This window comes from Oncorhynchus tshawytscha, linkage group LG28 (assembly GCF_018296145.1).
Source record: "Oncorhynchus tshawytscha isolate Ot180627B linkage group LG28, Otsh_v2.0, whole genome shotgun sequence".
Lineage (NCBI taxonomy): Eukaryota > Metazoa > Chordata > Actinopteri > Salmoniformes > Salmonidae > Oncorhynchus > Oncorhynchus tshawytscha.
The window spans coordinates 35205152-35224632 of NC_056456.1; the positions used below are offsets into that span (position 1 = coordinate 35205152).

The 19481-nt window shown below is 43.8% G+C and overlaps 1 protein-coding gene across 2 annotated transcripts in view; it reads left to right on the plus strand.

Moving 5' to 3' along the window:
• cfap57 (cilia and flagella associated protein 57) overlaps window positions 1-5256 on the plus strand; it is a 39653-nt gene extending 34397 nt beyond the window's left edge. The window contains exons 20-23 of one of the 2 annotated variants that reach the window (XM_042308273.1): window positions 28-162; window positions 969-1112; window positions 1506-1635; window positions 4420-5256. In XM_042308273.1, coding sequence (XP_042164207.1) covers window positions 28-162; window positions 969-1112; window positions 1506-1635; window positions 4420-4598 — 588 coding nt within the window. In that variant the 3' untranslated portion in view covers window positions 4599-5256. Of the gene's footprint in view, window positions 1-27; window positions 163-968; window positions 1212-1505; window positions 1636-4419 lie in introns of those variants that run through there. The other variant, XR_006080239.1, reaches the window with a different exon arrangement.
• Window positions 5257-19481: the final 14225 nt, after the last annotated feature.

Here is a 19481-nt window from a genome sequence, read left to right on the forward strand (position 1 = left end):
TGGTGTACTCTTGCTCTCTTCACCCAGGTGAGGGACGTGGAGGCCCTGGTACGCAGGTTCAAGACAGACCTCCATAACTGTGTAGGCTTCATCCAGGAGCCTAAGAGGTTAAAGGATAGTATCAGAGAGCTCTATGAGCACTACGTCCAGCAGAGTGATGTGGTGAGATTACGTGCCAGTGAACGCACACACACACACACACACACACACACACACACACTAAAAAGTATTTATGTGTGGAAGGTTATGGCAGGACGATGATGCGTGCATGCGCACACACACACACTCAAGTACTGCTCTGCATGCTGGCTCACAGACACACACTTAACACAGATTAGTTGGATGCATTTCTAAAATGTTTTTGATAAAGTACCACTTTAAGGGAATGAATTACCAGTTAGCATCCGGAATAAATATTCAGGAAACACAAATACACACATGCTAGTAAAATGAATATGTGTGTGTGTGTGTGTCTGTAATGTGTGTGTGTGTGTGTGTAATTTGTGTGTAATGTGTGTGTGTTGTGTCTAATGTGTGTGTGTGTAATGTGTGTGTTGTGTCTAATGTGTGTGTGTAACGTGTGTATTGTGTGTCTAATGTGTGTGTGTAACGTGTGTGTAATGTGTGTGTGTAATGTGTCTGTAATGTGTCTGTAATGTGAGTGTGTGGTGTGTGTGGAATGTATGTGTGTGTGTAATGTGTATGTGTCTGTAATGTGTGTGTAATATGTGTGTGTGTAATATGTGTGTGTAATGTGTGTAATGTGTGTTGAGGTGGACATAGTGGGTGTAATGTGTCTGTATAATGTGTGTGTGTGTGTGTTGAGGTGGACATAGTGGGTGTAATGTGTCTGTATAATGTGTGTGTAATATGTGTGTGTGTAATATGTGTGTGTAATGTGTGTAATGTGTGTTGAGGTGGACATAGTGGGTGTAATGTGTCTGTATAATGTGTGTGTGTGTGTTGAGGTGGACATAGTGGGTGTGGACGCAGACATCCAGAGGGAGTACAGTCGTCAGAGGGAACACCTGGAGAGGAATGTGGCGTCTCTGAAGAGGAAGCTGGCCAAAGACACAGAGGTCCACCGGACAGAAAACGTCAAGATCATGAAGGTGGGAGGGAGAGACGCTCGCTAACACCAACCGAAGCCCCGTGGGCAAAATGGGTTGAGAAAAGCCTGTGAAGACAATGCTTCAACGTGAAAAACCAAGGTTGTGTTCAGTAGGGCACACTGTAGCAAAACATTTTGTAACCGAAAATGAAAATCTGTTCTTATTGGATAAATTCAGGTTGTACCTACCCAGTTAAAAACGTTTCCCCCCTGCTGAACATGACTTTTCAACCAGAAAATGATGATGTCTACAACCCAATTTTGAGAGCTGGGAATTTACCTTCCATGATATATAGTGTGGTTTATTCACATTCCATATTCCACTAATTAAATTATATTTCAAAATCCTAATTTCAGTTTAGCACTGATGTTCAGTGTCATGTCTCTTTTCCAGGAGAACGTGTCTCTGATAAAGGAGATCAATGATCTGAGGCGGGAGCTGCGTCTGGTGAGGACTCAGGTCCACGACAATAAGAGCCAATCAGGCATCAGCAAAAAGAAACTGAGCTCCTCAGACCTCACTGGTGACTGGACCCTCACACACTAACGATATCTGATATTCACTATAACCCAGATAACAGTTTGACCTGAGAGTTGATCTGTTTCTACTTGTTTTATCGGTTCATCCTGCGTTCACACTTCTGACCTTTATTTGACTTTTTTGTTCTGTCTTCAATAATGGAATCCTTTTTGGAAAAAACATTCTGCAAACTTTGGTGCAAGCACTTAGCTAGTAAATTAGTCCCCTGTTCATCTTCAATAGTTTTGAATTCGTTCTTGTTTCTATGTAGTGATGGAACAACTTCCTGTGCATTCTAAAATGAAAAAGATTAATTAATAAATGAACATTAATGCAAGAAAAAGCATGATATGACCCTCTTGACCACTCTGCATCACCGTAGTGTAAACCTCTGACGTCTGTGTCCCTATAGCTCTGAACTCTGTGTCCCCATAGCGCTGACCTCTGTATCCCATAGCTCTGACCTCTGTATCCCCATAGCGCTGACCTCTGCATCACCGTAGTGTAAACCTCTGACCTCTGTGTCCCCATAGCTCTGACCTCTGCATCACCGTAGTGTAAACCTCTGACCTCTGTATCCCCATAGCGCTGACCTCTGCATCACCGTAGTGTAAACCTCTGACCTCTGTGTCCCCATAGCTCTGACCTCTGTATCCCCATAGCGCTGACCTCTGTATCCCATAGCACTGACCTCTGACCTCTGTATCGCTATAGCGCTGACCTCTGTATCCCATAGCACTGACCTCTGACCTCTGTATCGCTATAGCGCTGACCTCTGTATCCCCATAGCGCTGACCTCTGCATCACCGTAGTGTAAACCTCTGACCTCTGTGTCCCCATAGCTCTGACCTCTGCATCACCGTAGTGTAAACCTCTGACCTCTGTATCCCCATAGTGCTGATCTCTGCATCACCGTAGTGTAAACCTCTGACCTCTGTGTCCCCATAGCTCTGACCTCTGTATCCCCATAGCGCTGACCTCTGTATCCCATAGCACTGACCTCTGACCTCTGTATCGCTATAGCGCTGACCTCTGTATCCCCATAGCGCTGACCTCTGTATCCCATAGCACTGACCTCTGACCTCTGTATCCCCATAGCGCTGACCTCTGTATCCCCATAGCACTGACCTCTGTGTCCCCATAGCGCTGACCTCTGTATCCCATAGCACTGACCTCTGACCTCTGTATCCCCATAGCGCTGACCTCTGTATCCCCATAGCACTGACCTCTGTGTCCCCATAGCGCTGACCTCTGTATCCCATAGCACTGACCTCTGACATCTGTGTCCCCATAGCGCTGACCTCTGTATCCCATAGCTCTGACCTCTGTATCCCCATAGCGCTAACCTCTGTATCCCGTAGCACTGACCTCTGACCTCTTGTATCCCCATAGCGCTGACCTCTGTATCCCGTAGCACTGACCTCTGACCTCTGTATCCCCATAGCGCTGACCTCTGTATCCCATAGCACTGACCTCTGTATCCCCATAGCGCTGACCTCTGTATCCCCATAGCGCTGACCTCTGTATCCCATAGCACTGACCTCTGTATCCCCATAGCGCTGACCTCTGTATCCCCATAGCGCTGACCTCTGTATCCCGTAGCACTGACCTCTGACCTCTGTATCCCCATAGCACTGACCTCTGTATCCCGTAGCACTGACCTCTGTATCCCTATAGCGCTGACCTCTGTATCCCATAGCACTGACCTCTGTATCCCCATAGCGCTGACCTCTGTATCCCCATAGCGCTGACCTCTGTATCCCATAGCACTGACCTCTGACCTCTGTATCCCCATAGCACTGACCTCTGTATCCCGTAGCACTGACCTCTGTATCCCTATAGCGCTGACCTCTATCCCATAGCACTGACCTCTGACCTCTGTATCCCCATAGCACTGACCTCTGTATCCCCATAGCGCTGACCTCTGTATCCCGTAGCACTGACCTCTGTATCCCTATAGCGCTGACCTCTGTATCCCGTAGCACTGACCTCTGACCTCTGTATCCCCATAGCGCTGACCTCTGTATCCCGTAGCACTGACCTCTGTATCCCTATAGCGCTGACTTCTGTATCCCATAGCACTGACCTCTGACCTCTGTATCCCCATAGCACTGACCTCTGTATCCCGTAGCACTGACCTCTGTATCCCTATAGCGCTGACCTCTGTATCCCATAGCACTGACCTCTGACCTCTGTATCCCCATAGCGCTGACCTCTGTATCCCGTAGCACTGACCTCTGTATCCCTATAGCGCTGACCTCTGTATCCCATAGCACTGACCTCTGACCTCTGTATCCCCATAGCGCTGACCTCTGTATCCCGTAGCACTGACCTCTGTATCCCTATAGCGCTGACCTCTGTATCCCATAGCACTGACCTCTGACCTCTGTATCCCCATAGCGCTGACCTCTGTATCCCGTAGCACTGACCTCTGTATCCCTATAGCGCTGACCTCTGTATCCCATAGCACTGACCTCTGACCTCTGTATCCCCATAGCGCTGACCTCTGTATCCCGTAGCACTGACCTCTGTATCCCTATAGCGCTGACCTCTGCATCCCATAGCACTGACCTCTGAACTCTGTATCCCCATAGCGCTGACCTCTGTATCCCGTAGCACTGACCTCTGTATCCCTATAGCGCTGACCTCTGTATCCCATAGCACTGACCTCTGACCTCTGTATGCCCATAGCGCTGACCTCTGTATCCCGTAGCACTGACCTCTGTATCCCTATAGCGCTGACCTCTGTATCCCATAGCACTGACCTCTGACCTCTGTATCCCCATAGCGCTGACCTCTGTGGAGGGGAGGGGTTTGGTGGCGAGGCTGAATTTCGAGGAGGAAGCGGAGCGTATCATCCAGCTGCAGCGCGTGGAGATCCAGAGGCTGAAGATGCAGATGCAGGGCCAGAGCCACTCCCTAATACCCCCCTCTAGCAGCACCAAGCTGCCTGTACTCACCACTTGATCCTGGGGGAGGAGAGGAGGAGGAGGAGGGTTGTGATGGTTACACGAGTTAAGAGTTATTGGTTAAAAGTTATTGTTTTTCTTTGAAATCATTTAGCAGAGTTTGATTGAGATTGCCTGGCACAATGGAGTGAGTAGAACAGACCATAAACGTGCAAATCCAGCATTCCTGGTTGGCTCAATCAAACGCTGAGCGAAAATAAATACTGTTTGAACCCAGGTCTGATTAGGATCCTGAAGGAACTCAGTTTTAATGGAATGAACCTGACATTGGTGGACATGAGCAGTAGATTTGGTATATACCCAATGAACTACATACATGTAGAGACACATGTACTGATTATACATGGAGGTAGTCGAGCTGAGGGCATCTAGCCTGGTCCCAGATCTGTTTGTGCTGATTTGCATGACAACGATCATAGGAGTTGGCTATGCAGCACCAGCACATCTGGGACCAAGCTAGAAGCCACCTGCAGAAACACAGGGCCAGGGATTGATCAGGTGTCTGCCCACAATATCTATCACATAGTCACACTGAGTGAAGCATTGAAAACACCATTTCAACAGTCAAATATGAGCATAGTGTATTTAAATTATATAGTTGGGCAACAAGAAGCTATTTGTGTTATGTGTGATGTAAATAAAGATTTTAAAATGTTCCTGAAATATGTGTTTGGATGTATAACACGTAATGTGGAAAGGTAGGTAGCCTAGTGGTTAGAGAGGTAGGTAGCCTAGTGGTTAGAGAGGTAGGTAGCCTAGTGGTTAGAGAGGTAGGTAGCCTAGTGGTTAGAGAGGTAGGTAGCCTAGTGGTTAGAGAGGTAGGTAGCCTAGTGGTTAGAGAGGTAGGTAGCCTAGTGGTTAGAGAGGTAGGTAGCCTAGTGGTTAGAGAGGTAGGTAGCCTAGTGGTTAGAGAGGTAGGTAGCCTAGTGGTTAGAGAGTTGGATTTGTTAACGCGAGGTTGCAAGATTGAATCCCCAAGCTGACAAAGTGAAAATCTGTTCTGCCCCTGAACAGGCAGTTAACCCACTGTTCCTAGGCTGTCATTGAAAATAAGAATTTGTTCTTAACTGACTTGCCTAGTTAAATAAAGGTTTTAAAAAATGTGTCGTGGAGTATGGGCACAGCAAGAGTTGACTGTAGAGTCAAATACAACTCAAATACGTATTCAGTGTTCCACTGATAATCTAATGATTACAACACCTAGTTATTTTGGATACTTTCTTTCCCAAAGAACAAAAGTGTTGAAATTTCAAGAAATATAAATTGCAACTTTTCTTCTAACCACTAAAATATACACAAATAAATCAGGAAAGGGTATTTGTCGGTAGTATAAATAAATACGCTTCAATGTAAATTCATGAGACGGGTATGAAATGTGCTACACAAATTAGTGACTTATTATTTGTAGTAGTAGTAGTCGTATGTGTATACAGTCTGAAGTGAGTCTAGAGAACATGATTACCAGTAATAACATATATGATTGTATTCATACATTTTTACAAAGTTAGAACCATAGAAGTCCTATTAACTTAATAGAGTGGCTATATACCCTCAAAGTTCCGGAATGAGTTGAAAATGGCAGCCATCTTGGTCAGGGAGAAATCCAACCAAGTCTAATTGGAATGAATGGCAGTAGGCCGAGGTGATGAATTTCCTGCTTTTACTTATGCAGGAAAATAAAAGTATGGCATTTGATTATATCAGAAAGTGTGTAATGGAATTATAATCAACCTAAAATATTATCATATTTATAAATATAATAGAGTTTAGATGGGTTTTATTCAAATGTTCTATATAAATAGCCTCTATATATAAAAAGGCCATAAATGTAATATATATATATAGTACCAGTCAAAAGTTTGGACACACCTACTCATTCAAGGGTTTTTCTTTATTTTGACTATTTTCTACATTGTAGAATAATATGAAATAACACATATGGAATTATGTAGTAACCAAAAAAGTATGCTGAGCATGTGTTGGCTGCTTTTCCTTCACTCTGTGGTCCAACTCATCCCAAACCATCTCAATTCGGTTGAGGTCGGGTGATTGTGGAGGCCAGGTCATCTGATGCAGCACTCCATCACTCTCCTCCTTGGTCAAATAACCCTTACACAACCTGGAGGTGTGTTGGGTCATTGTCCTGTTGAAAAACAAATGATAGTCCCACTAAGCGTAAACCAGATGGGATGGAGTATCACTGCAAAATGATGATAGCCCTGCTGGTTAAGTGTGCCTTGAATTCCACATAAATCACAGGCAGTGTCACCAACAAAGCACCATCGCACCTCCTCCACAATGCTTCATCGATGGGGCTGTAGTGGAGCAGATTGAGAGCTTCAACTTCCTTTATGTCCACATCAATAAACTATCATGGTCAAAACACACCAAGACAGTCGTAAAGAGGGCAAAACAAAGCCTAGTCAGTCAGGAGACTGAACAGATTTAGCATGGGTCCTCAGATCCTCAAAAGGATTTATACAGCTGCACCATTAAAGCATTGGTTGCATCACTGCCTGGTATGGCAACTGCTCAGCCTCCAACTGCAAGACACTACAGAGTGTAGTGCATACGGCCCAGTACATCACTGGGGCCATCCAGGACCTCTATACCAGGCGGTGTCAGAGGAAGGCCCTAATAATTGTCAAAGAATCCAGCCACCCTAGTCATAGACTGTTCTTTCTGCTACCGCACAGAAAGCGGTACCGGAGCGCCAAGTCTAGGTCCACAGTCTTAACAGCTTCTACACCCAAGCCATAAGACTCCCCCACCCCTCTTTTACGCTGCTGCTACTCTCTAGTTATTATCTATTCATTGTCACTTTAACTCTACCTACATGTACACATTACCTTGACTAACCTGCAATTTGACTCTACAGTCGTGGTCAAAAGTTTTGAGAATGACACGAATATGAATTTCCACAGAGTTTGCTGCTTCAGTATCTTTAGATATTTTTGTCAGATGTTACTATAGAATACTGTAGTATAATTACAAGCATTTCATAAGTGTCAAAGGGCTTTTATTGAAAATTACATGAAGTTGATGCAAAGAGTCAATATTTGCAGTGTTGACCCTTCTTTTTCAAGACCTCTGCAATCCACCCTGGCATGCTGGCAATTAACTTCTGGGCCACATCCTGACTGATGGCAGCCCATTCTTGCATAATCAATTCTTGGAGTTTGTCAGAATTTGTGGGTTTTTGTTTGTCCGCCCGTTTCTTGAGGATTGACCACAAGTTCTCAATGGGATTAAGGTCTGGGGAGTTCCCTGGCCATGGACCCAAAACATCGATGTTTTGTTCCCCGAGCCACTGAGTTATCACTTTTGCCTTATTTCAAAGTGCTCCATCATGCTGGAAAAGGCATTGTTCGTCACCAAACTGTTCCTGCATGGTTGGGAGAAGTTGCTCTCGGAGGATGTGTTGGTACCATTCTTTATTCATGACTGTGTTCTTAGGCAAACTTGTGAGTGAGCACACTCCCTTGGCTGAGAAGCAACCCCACACATGAATGGTCTCAGGATGCTTTACTGTTGGCATGACACAGGACTGATGGTAGCGCTGACCTTTTTTTCCGGATGCCCAAAACAATCGGAAAGGTGATTCGTGAGAGAAAATTACTTTACCTCAGTCCTCAGCAGTCCAATCCCTGTACCTTTTGCAGAATATCAGTCTGCCCCTGATGTTTTTCCTGTAGGGAAGTGGCTTCTTTGCTGCCCTTCTTGACACCAGGCCATCCTACGAAAGTCTTTGCCTCACTGTGCGTTCAGATGCACTCACACCTGCCTGCTGCCTTTCCTGAGCAGCTCTGTACTGGTGGTGCCCCGATCCCGGCAACATGCTCTGCCTCCTAGTGCCGGCTGTCCTCCTCAAACAGCTCCTAAACTCTGCCATCCAGGACATGAGTTGCGTTCGCAGCCGGATAGAGTTAATGATGAGTGGTGGGTGAGCGGACCCCCCCACCATCCTCAGTCTCAGCAGGGCTTGTTCTGAGCTGTCCTAATATGGACACCGTAAAACAGGATTTGTTATTTTGTATGTATTGGATTAATATCACAATTTGTGTCTGTATAGATTGTGTATTCTGCTTTTTAAAATTAAATGCAGGGGAAAAAAGTGACAGGATGTGCACAAACCTGAGAACTGTAAACAATATGAACAACGGTTCATATTTTCTCCATGAAGCTTTAGCCCCGTTTGTACCTGGTTCTAGAACGCATCCTTGGTCCACATTCTGATTGTGCCTACATATTCAGTCAGTTGTAGACACAATGTAATCTGATAGTGATAGAATCTTCCTGACCACCTCGGAAGGTAGTCAGGCACGCTTAGTGCCTGGAAATCTTACAAGTGTAGATGGATCTGGACAGTTGAAACCGTTTAGGGCTCTATTCAATCCGTATAGCGGAAATTCAGCATTACAGCGCGATTAACATTTAAAGGCAATGTTCCCGCATAAGCAGAGACCGCATTCACGGTAAACATTGTGTGCGATCTGTAACACTTCAGCGAATCATAATTATCCGCTTTCTAAAGCCATTAAGAGTTGGTACCGTTGTGCCACCATTGACTCATGGCATCAATATGACTGAGTAAAAACATTTAGATTATTTTGAAAGAACAGATATAAAATCATTTACAATCAGGGACGGAGGGACCAGAACATCTGGTCACAATGCGGACACATTGGATGGATAACAGACACATTACAATACCATGTGTGTAGACATATTTCTGAAAATGTGGGCATGATGAGAATGTGGACCAGATCAGGGCAAAGGAAGCATGTTAGCGCCAGGTGTAAAGAAGGATTTATTGTCTTAATTCTTCATCGGTGATGTTAAAGTGGCTAAGAATATTACTGAAGATTTAAAAAAAAAAAAAAGAAAATCTACAACAGCAACGTTTCAATAATTGATTTACATGCATTATCAGAAAGTTATCAAATCAATATCGATGGTAACATACATCATTTTTAAGGACTATCAAAACAACATCACTTGTTGAGCATAGTGTTGAATGGATCTTGCATTTTCACATTATTACATTTTACATGATAGTGTCAATAGGCTATATACAGTACCAGTCAAAAGTCTGGACACACCGACTCATTCCAGGGTTTTTCTTTATTTGGACTATTTTCTACATTGAAGAATAATAGTGCAGGCATCAAAACTATGAAATAACACATATGGAATCATGTAGTAACCAAAAAACTATTAAATAAATCAAAATACATTTTATATTTGAGATTCTTCAAAGTAGCCACCCTTTGCCTTGATGACAGCTTTGCATACTCTTGGCATTCTCTCAACCAGCTTCACGAGGAATGCTTTTCAATGTAGAAAATAGTTTTAAAAATAATAATAAAGATAAACCCTTGAATGAGTAGGTGTGTCCAAACTTTTGACTGGTACTGTACATACAAAAAGAATCAAGGATATTTATTTTGCATTGCGGCCTTCAGAAAATAAAAATCATTGCGTATCAAACAGTAACAACTCATCTTCAATGTGGCTCAGGCTCATTTAGTCCCCAGCTTGAAAAATGTCCCAGGAAACACATTTAACTGTAAATGAAGCCTTCATAAACCCTTTTTAAAGGGGTTACTATGCCACATTTGGCAAAGAATCAGATTGTATGACCTATTATATCATCATGGTTTTACAGTATTTGCTTACAAATGAATTGTTAATCACTATATGTAGTATTAAAAATAAAAAACTGTTTTGAGTGAGTAGTAGGCATTGGTATGCAGACGAAAAATAAAGGAAATTCACATGAGCGCCACGATGCGTACCTCACCCATGCAATACCAAGGTTTAGCACAGCTTTGACCTACTACAGTAGCTATGTTGGTCTATTGTACTTCAAATCATGTGTGTGCAGGTTGCTTAAGATTCAAACCTTCTCAAACAGTCTAATTAAGTATTTTTGATGAATGTTCTATAAAGCCTTTAAAGTATACAGTAATTATACAGTAAGTCGTTAAGTGGGACCATGATCTTTTCTCAGTATCTCTGGCATCTTTCAACATAGTCTCACCTGACCTGGGTTCAAATAGTAATTGTTTTCTTTAAAATACTTTGAGTGTTTTATTGAGCCTGCCTGGAGTGCCTGTTGGGTGGGGTTTTTCATTTTTGAGACGATTCATTTGGTTCAGCTGTGTCACACAAGCTCAATTAAGCACAACTGAAATATTTGAAAGAAATCCAATATTATTTGAACCCAGGCCTGGTCTGGACAGCATTGGACTCTATGAAGTGAACCCACAACTGTCATCAAGTCAACTGTTAACTATTCCTTTCAACCAGTCCTAAATCACCTCAAATCAGGAGATCATCATCACTATCTTTTCCTTCCATCCCGTCATCCACGTGACTCTCCGCTCTCGCCCTCTCACTAGCCTGGATGTAATTATCCTCTATGAAGCCATCGTCGTCATCTGTATCCAACCCTCGATGGGTCCTATTGCCTTCATCCCCTCGGCCTACCATGCCGTGCCCAGGGAAGGTCACCTCGTCTGGGCTGTACTGGCTGGCTGTGTCCCCCTCGGGGAGCAGGGAGTGGCGGTTGCTGGCCAGGTAGCGGTGGAATAGGCGGCACTTGAAGGCCACCACGAGGAACAGTGAAACAGTGAAGGCGGAGGCCAGTGCTGCAGCCAGGTAGGTAGAGCCTGTGGAGGAACCAGCCACGGTGGGGTGGGCAGCTGTGGGGTGCAGGGGACAGGAGACTGGGGTAAATTCAGAGAACAACCAGAGAATGTTCCAATATCCACCACACAAGCTACTACATACAGAGCCTTCAGGAAGTATTCACACCCCTTTGACTTATTCCACATATTGTTGTGTTACAAAGTGGGACTAAAATGGATTTAATTGAATATTTTTTGTCAACGATCTATACAAAATACGCTGTAATGTCAATGTGGAAGAAAAAAAAAATATATATATATATATACACAGTACCAGTCAAAAGTTTGGACAAACCTACTCATTTTTTATTTTTTTACTATTTTCTACATTGTAGAATAATAGTGAAGACATCACAACTCTGAAATAACACATATGGAATCATGTAGTAACCAAAAAAGTGTTAAACAAATCAAAAGTATATTTGCGATTTTTCAAAATAGCCACCTTTTGGCCTCCCGGGTGGTGCAGTGGTTAAGGGCGCTGTACTGCAGTGCCAGCTGTGCCACCAGAGACTCTGGGTTCGCGCTTAGGCTCTGTCGTAACCGGCCGTGACCGGGAGGGTGTGGGGTGACGCACAATTGGCCTAGCGTCGTCCGGGTTAGGGAGGGGTTGGCCGGTAGGGATATCCTTGCCTCATCGCGCACCAGCGACTCCTGTGGCGGGCCAGGCGCAGTGCGCGCTAGCCAAGGTTGCCAGGTACACGGTGTTTCCTCCGACACATGCGGCTGGCTTCCGGGTTGGATGCGGGCTGTGTTAAGAAGCAGTGCGGCTTGGTTGGGTTGTGTATCGGAGGACGCATGACTTTCAACCTTCGTCTCTCCCGAGCCCGTACGGGAGTTGTGGCGATGAGACAAGACAGTAGCTACTAAAAACAATTGGATACCACAAAATTGGGGAGAAAACTGGGTAAATAAAAAATTGTTCCTTGTTCTTCATGATGCTCTCTGCGCTTTTAACGGACCTCTGAGACTATCACAGTGCAGGTGCATTTATACGGAGACTTGATTACACACAGGTGGATTGTATTTATCATCATTAGTCATTTAGGTCAACATTGGATCATTCAGAGATCCTCACTGAACTTCTGGAGAGAGTTTGCTGCACTGAAAGTAAAGGGGCTGAATAATTTTGCACGCCCAATTTTTCAGTTCTTGATTTGTTAAAAAAGTTTGAAATATCCAATAAATGTCGTTCCACTTCATGATTGTGTCCCACTGGTTGTTGATTCTTCACAAAAAAATACAGTTTTATATCTTTATGTTTGAAGCCTGAAATGTGGCAAAAGGTCGCAAAGTTCAAGGGGGGCGAATACTTTCGCAAGGCACTGTATATAATTCCACTTTGACATTATGGAGTATTGTGTGTAGATCAGTGACACAAAATCTACATTTAATCCATTTTAAATTCAGGCTGTAGCACAACAGAATGTGGAAAAAGTCAAGGGGTGTGAGTACTTTCTGAAGGCTCTGTATATTGAAGCAATGTATTGAGAATTCACCAGTGTGTGTGTGTGTGGATATGTGCTAGTGTGGATATGTGCTAGTGTGGATATGTGCTAGTGCGGATATGTGCTAGTGTGGGTATGTGCTAGTGTGGATATGTGTGTGTGTGTGGATATGTGCTAGTGTGGATATGTGTGTGTGTGTGGATATGTGCTAGTGTGGATATGTGTGTGTGGATATGTGCTAGTGTGGATATGTGTGTGTGTGGATATGTGCTAGTGTGGATATGTGTGTGTGTGGATATGTGCTAGTGTGGATATGTGCTAGTGTGGATATGTGCTAGTGTGGATATGTGTGTGTGTGGATATGTGCTAGTGTGGATATGTGTGTGTGTGGATATGTGCTAGTGTGGATATGTGCTAGTGTGGATATGTGTGTGTGTGGATATGTGCTAGTGTGGATATGTGCTAGTGTGGATATGTGCTAGTGTGGATATGTGCTAGTGTGGATATGTGCTAGTGTGGATATGTGCTAGTGTGGATATGTGTGTGTGTGGATATGTGCTAGTGTGGATGTGGATATGTGTGTGTGTGGATATGTGCTAGTGTGGATATGTGCTAGTGTGGATATGTGTGTGTGTGGATATGTGCTAGTGTGGATATGTGTGTGTGTGGATATGTGCTAGTGTGGATATGTGCTAGTGTGGATATGTGTGTGTGTGGATATGTGCTAGTGTGGATATGTGCTAGTGTGGATATGTGCTAGTGTGGATATGTGCTAGTGTGGATATGTGCTAGTGTGGATATGTGCTAGTGTGGATATGTGCTAGTGTGGATATGTGTGTGTGTGGATATGTGCTAGTGTGGATATGTGCTAGTGTGGATATGTGCTAGTGTGGATATGTGCTAGTGTGGATATGTGCTAGTGTGGATATGTGCTAGTGTGGATATGTGTGTGTGTGGATATGTGCTAGTGTGGATATGTGCTAGTGTGGATATGTGCTAGTGTGGATATGTGCTAGTGTGGATATGTGTGTGTGTGGATATGTGCTGGTGTGGATATGTGCTAGTGTGGATATGTGCTAGTGTGGATATGTGCTAGTGTGGATATGTGCTAGTGTGGATATGTGTGTGTATGGATATGTGCTAGTGTGGATATGTGCTAGTGTGGATATGTGTGTGTGTGGATATGTGCTAGTGTGGATATGTGCTAGTGTGGATATGTGCTAGTGTGGATATGTGTGTGTGTGTGGATATGTGCTAGTGTACCAAAACATTTCTGCAGCATCGAAGGTCCCCAAGAACACAGTGGCCTCCATCATTCTTAAATGGAAGAAGTTTGGAACCGCCAAGACTCTTCCTAGAGTTGGTCGCCCGGCCAAACCGAACAATCGGGGGAGAAGGGCCTTGGTCAGGGAGGTGACCAAGAACCCGATGGTCACTCTGACAGAGCTCCAGAGATGGGAGAACCTTCCAGAAGGACAACCATCTCTGCAGCACTCCACCAATCAAGCCTTTATGTTAGAGTTGCCAGCCTATTTGGCCAGTCATTATGGGGTATTGTGTGTAGATAGATGAGGAAATGGTTTTATTTAAACCATTTTAGAATAAGGCTGTAACGTAACTAAATGTGGAAATAGTCAATGGGTCTGAACACTTTTCCGAAGGCACTGCACTCTGTGAAGGTGTTACATTTAAATGTAATTTAGGTACACTAGTGAATGTGCTTTAATGATGACACAAATTAAATGTTTGCATTTTTCTGTTGACAGTGAATGACGAAAAATATATAATAAAAAAAACGTACTGGTTGGTGAGGCAGGGTTATTATCATATTCCATCAGGAGTTTTCTTTGAAATGCTTGAGTCTCCCCTGATCCAGGAGGATGTGCACCTGCAATAAGTGCCCCCACAAAACAAAAGGCCACGATGGCCCTGCAGCCCAGATGTTCCATGACTGTCCTGCAGAAACAGGAAGATTTGGGTGATATGATGAGCATGAAAGAATCCAATCATTCTACCTGTTCCTAATCCTTCCTGGAATATAACTGAAAAGGGTCCAGCTTTTTTTTTTTTTGGGGGGGTCAGCTTTAATATTGCAAATAGATTGTCACTTCCATCAATGTAATTATCTGCATCATTTCCAATACCCCATTAATTTTTGGGGTGAATATATATATTTCTATATATATATATATACACACAAACACATTCCCACATATATATGTATATACTTAAGCCATTTTGCCACAACTTTGGAAGTATGCTTGGGGTCATTGTCCATTTGGAAGACCCATTTGCGAGCAAACTTTAACTTCCTGACTGATGTCTTGAGATGTTGCTTCAATATATCCACTTAATTGTCCTCCCTCATGATGCCATCTATTTTGTGAAGTGCACCAGTCCCTCCTGAAGCAAACCACTCCCACAACATGATGCTGCCACTCCTGTGCTTCACGGTTGGGATGGTGTTCTTCGGCTTGCAAGCCTCCCCCTTTTTCCTCCAAACATAACGATGATCATTATGGCCAAACAGTTCTATTTTTGTTTCATCAGACCAGAGGACATTTCTCCAAAAAGTACGATCTTTGTCCCCATGTGCAGTTGTAAACCGTAGTCTGGCTTTTTTATGGCGGTTTTGGAGCAGTGGCTTCTTCCTTGCTGAGCGGCCTTTCAGGTTATGTCGATATAGGACTCGTTTTACTTCTATTTGCCATATATTTGTTACTGTGCTATTTCACAAAAGTTCTGAACATATAAAAAATAAATAAATATATATATAAAATTAAAAATTAAAAATAATTTAAAAAAAGATAAACTGTACCTCTTGATAAAACAAATTTAAAGTAATATTCAACACAGTTGACACAACCACTAGGGTGGTGCCACTTCAACCACTAGGGTGGTGCCACTTCAACCACTAGGGTGGTGCTACTTCAACCACTAGGGCGGTGCCACTTCAACCACTAGGGTGGTGCCACTTCAACCACTAGGGTGGTGACACTTCAACCACTAGGGTGGTGACACTTCAACCACTAGGGTGGTGACACTTCAACCACCTCTCGTGCTTCCCCCATAATGTGTACTTTTCTATGTCAAAAACACCCTGTTGTCACATGACCACCACATGCCTATAACTGACATTAGTCAACAACATACTGTAGTCCGCACTTCATATTGATTTTGGCAAATGACTTGTACATACCTGAGAGACAATGACGTTGATAGACTTAATATCTTTGAGATGTTTTCTCGGCAGGTGTTTTTGTCCTCTTGTTTAGCCGACTGCAAGGAGACTTGTTGTGCTAAAGGTTGGAGGAAATGTCATTGTCTGCCCCACTCGTAGCCTTAAAGAGACAGTTAATAAGTGACTTTATAACTGGGTTTGGTTTGTCATTCATTTCTTCCTATCACTGTCACTTAATTTAGTCAGCTGTGTAAGACTCAAGTTTGTAATTAGGTAAGCAATGGATGAAATATAGTCGGTGGGAAGAGTAGTATTTTCCTTGGAAATGACTTTCAGGTTGAAGCCCTATCTGTTAAACCTTCAATTCAAGGCTTGAATCAGCACACAAGGAATTATTGAGTTTATTTTCAGTGTGCTTACTTTGCCCGTTGTTGGTCATAATGACTTCATCAATTGTAAATCTGTGGCTTGAATTTGAGGAACATTCCATTTGTTTACTTCACAAATTCAGCAGTTCAGTATTATAACCAGAAGGTGGCAGTACACTTACATGTGCCATTGCCGGTGTCCAAGTAGACCTACACCCGTGCTTCACAAACTCTTTTGGCCCACGACCGCATTTTGATATCTGAAAATTCTTCCAATCCCAACCATGTGGAGAAAAAAAATGTGTCCAATGTTTACCTTTTTATTTTCTGCAATCAATTGAAAAACATTAACAGTATTTCTGATTGTCTTTATCAGGTAAGACCCAAGTGCAGACTGTGTCAAGTAACAATGTTTATTGTAACAACAGGGGCAGGCAAAAGACAGGTCAAGACAGGCAGGGGCCGATAATCTAGAATAGTGGGGCCAAGGTACAGGATGACAGGCAGGCCCAGGGTCAGGCAGAGGTCGGTAATCCAGAGTAGTGGGGACAAAGTACAGGATGGCAGGCAGGCCCAGGGTCAGGTCAGCCAGAGGTCGGTATCCAGAGTAGGGGCCAAGGTACAGGATGGCAGGCAGGCCCAGGGTCAGGTCAGCCAGAGGTCGGTACTCCAGAGTAGGGGCCAAGGTACAGGATGGCAGGCAGGCCCAGGTCAGGCAGAGGTCGGTAATCTAGAGTAGTGGGGCCAAGGTACAGGATGGCAGCCAGGCCCAGGGTCAGGTCAGCCAGAGGTCGGTACTCCAGAGTAGGGGCCAAGGTACAGGATGGCAGGCAGGGTCAGGTCAGGCAGAGGTCGGTAATCCAGAGTAGTGGGGCCAAGGTACAGGATGGCAGGCAGGCCCAGGACAGGCAAGGGTCAAAACCAGGAGGCCAAGAAAAAGAGAGACTGAGGAAAAGCAGGAGCTGAGACAAACCACTGGTTGACTTGAACAAACAAGACGAACTGGCACAGACAGACAGGAAACACAGGTATAAATACCCAGGGGATAAGTGGGGAAGATGGATGACACCTGGAGGGGGGTGGAGACAAGCACAAGGACAGGTGTAACAGATCAGGGCGTGACAGTCGTCGCAACTCACCATAACATACAGTCCTTTAATGTGGGGAGATGGGTGTGCTTACTGCATGATGCATCCAAGCGTCTCAAAGTCAGGGGGTGTGGTCGAAAGTGTGCACCTCATCTCTGCTGTCACATCCAACCTGGATCACTATTTGGTTTTAATGCAGACGAGAGCAAAAATACGAGGTCAAATCATGAAGTCATGGGTCCTCAGATAGAATAGTTGGAGCTCTAGAAAGAGGTCCGAGGTTCCAGAGTTTCAATTCCTAGTTGGATGACCGTTCAAAACGATTTTTCCCAGTCGAAGCTCGTATTTTTCTAAGTTCCCAGTTGTCTTGAACGCACTGAGGTCGGAAGTCTGAGATGTCCGTGTTGTCAGTTGTTTCGAACGTGGCATTAATGCTCAGAGGAAGATGACAGGGTATTTATTTAAAACTCCAACGTAGTGACACGTTAATGTATTCGGTCACATGACAGCTTGATCAGCTGTCAAACAGAGTGGGAAGTAGGTCCCAAAGTGCTCTTCCAAGTGTTGGAGGTGAGCAGTCATCACTAGTGTGGGACACTTACTGATGCTGTTTTCTGCTAGAAACATGCACAGCCAAGGGAAGGGGGCATAGTTTCTGACTCCACTGGATTTGGTCACTCACCTGTCTGCTTGCGTTTAGTTTGTTCAGTTTCCCAAATATGTCTGTTACATAAGCAAGGATGCACATTTTCTTTTCATTACACAGAAAGTCAACCAAGTCCGTTTTTAATATTATTTTTTTTTACATCCATTGTGAATGACAACAGTTCCTCTCTCAATGCGAAAAATCTTTCCAACACTCCCCCACTACCAGTGGTGGTCAGGGACGTTTAATATGAGGGAGGATGTTAGGATGACTGTCATTCATATTTAATTCATCCAGTTCAATGTAACATCGATAGGTTTAGGCTACCACATGATACTCAAATTCTCCACATTCCTATCATGAGGTTGCTACAGCTTAGCCGATGAATGAAAGTTTACAACGTACAACGTAAACAGGTCGAGAGAAAAATGTGAGTAATCAAGGTGGCAGACAGTGACACATTCAATATCACATTGCACAACTCTTGCCTGCATCTAGCTGATCTAGGGTGTAATCATTAGTCCAACAGTTGCAAACAAGAGTTTCTATTGGACAAATTAATGTATGTTTACCCCCGTTTCGTTCCGTTTGCTTCCTTTTAAGAAACGTTTTTTAACAGAATCGGTGGAATGAATACACCCCTGATCACACGCAGTTCTCTTTCATAGCAGCCACATACAAACAGCAATATCACTTGCTCATTGTGGAATTCTTTCTCCCATCTACGCACTCTCCTACTCTCACATTTTCCCTCGCTTGTAGACTTCAGTGCACAACACATCAGCTAACTTTCCAAGCTAAACCTTCATATCATGACCGCTAACCACTACACACAGTCTACATTAATATAATATGGTGACAAACGTCATAGCTGGTCAATATTGCTACTAGAACTAACGCATTAGTAAACCCGCTACAATCATGCAGTAGAGTGTACAGTCAGCAAGCAGTTTAACAGTTACACCGGCGGGCCCCGATGGCAATGAATTAATAAAACCAAAAGCTTACCTTGACTTGAAAGAGTCACGGAAAGTAGCTGTACTCCAGCTACACCATGTTGATACCCTACAGAGTGCTGTTGAAGCTACTGTAGACCTTCTTCAGAAAACAGTGTGTTTTAATAAATTATTTGGTGACGTGAATATATTTAGTATATGTTTATCTAAAAATATATATGTTTTTTTAAAGTTTCACTGTTTTTATGGAATTCACTGAGGAGGAGGGTCTTCCCCTTCCTCTTCTGAAGAGCCTCTACTGATCTCCACATAGTTTAGTGAACAGGCATACGCGCAGTGAATGTGGTTTGATGTAGTTTACAATCTAAGTTGCTTGCTGCAGTATATCTCAGAGTTCTGTGCTCAGCTCTTTTGCCGCCAGTTGATCTCGATGTATCATACAATGCATCCATATGGCAGAGGGAGACACATTCATAACTAGAGTGCAGAGGCCTGTCTGCCG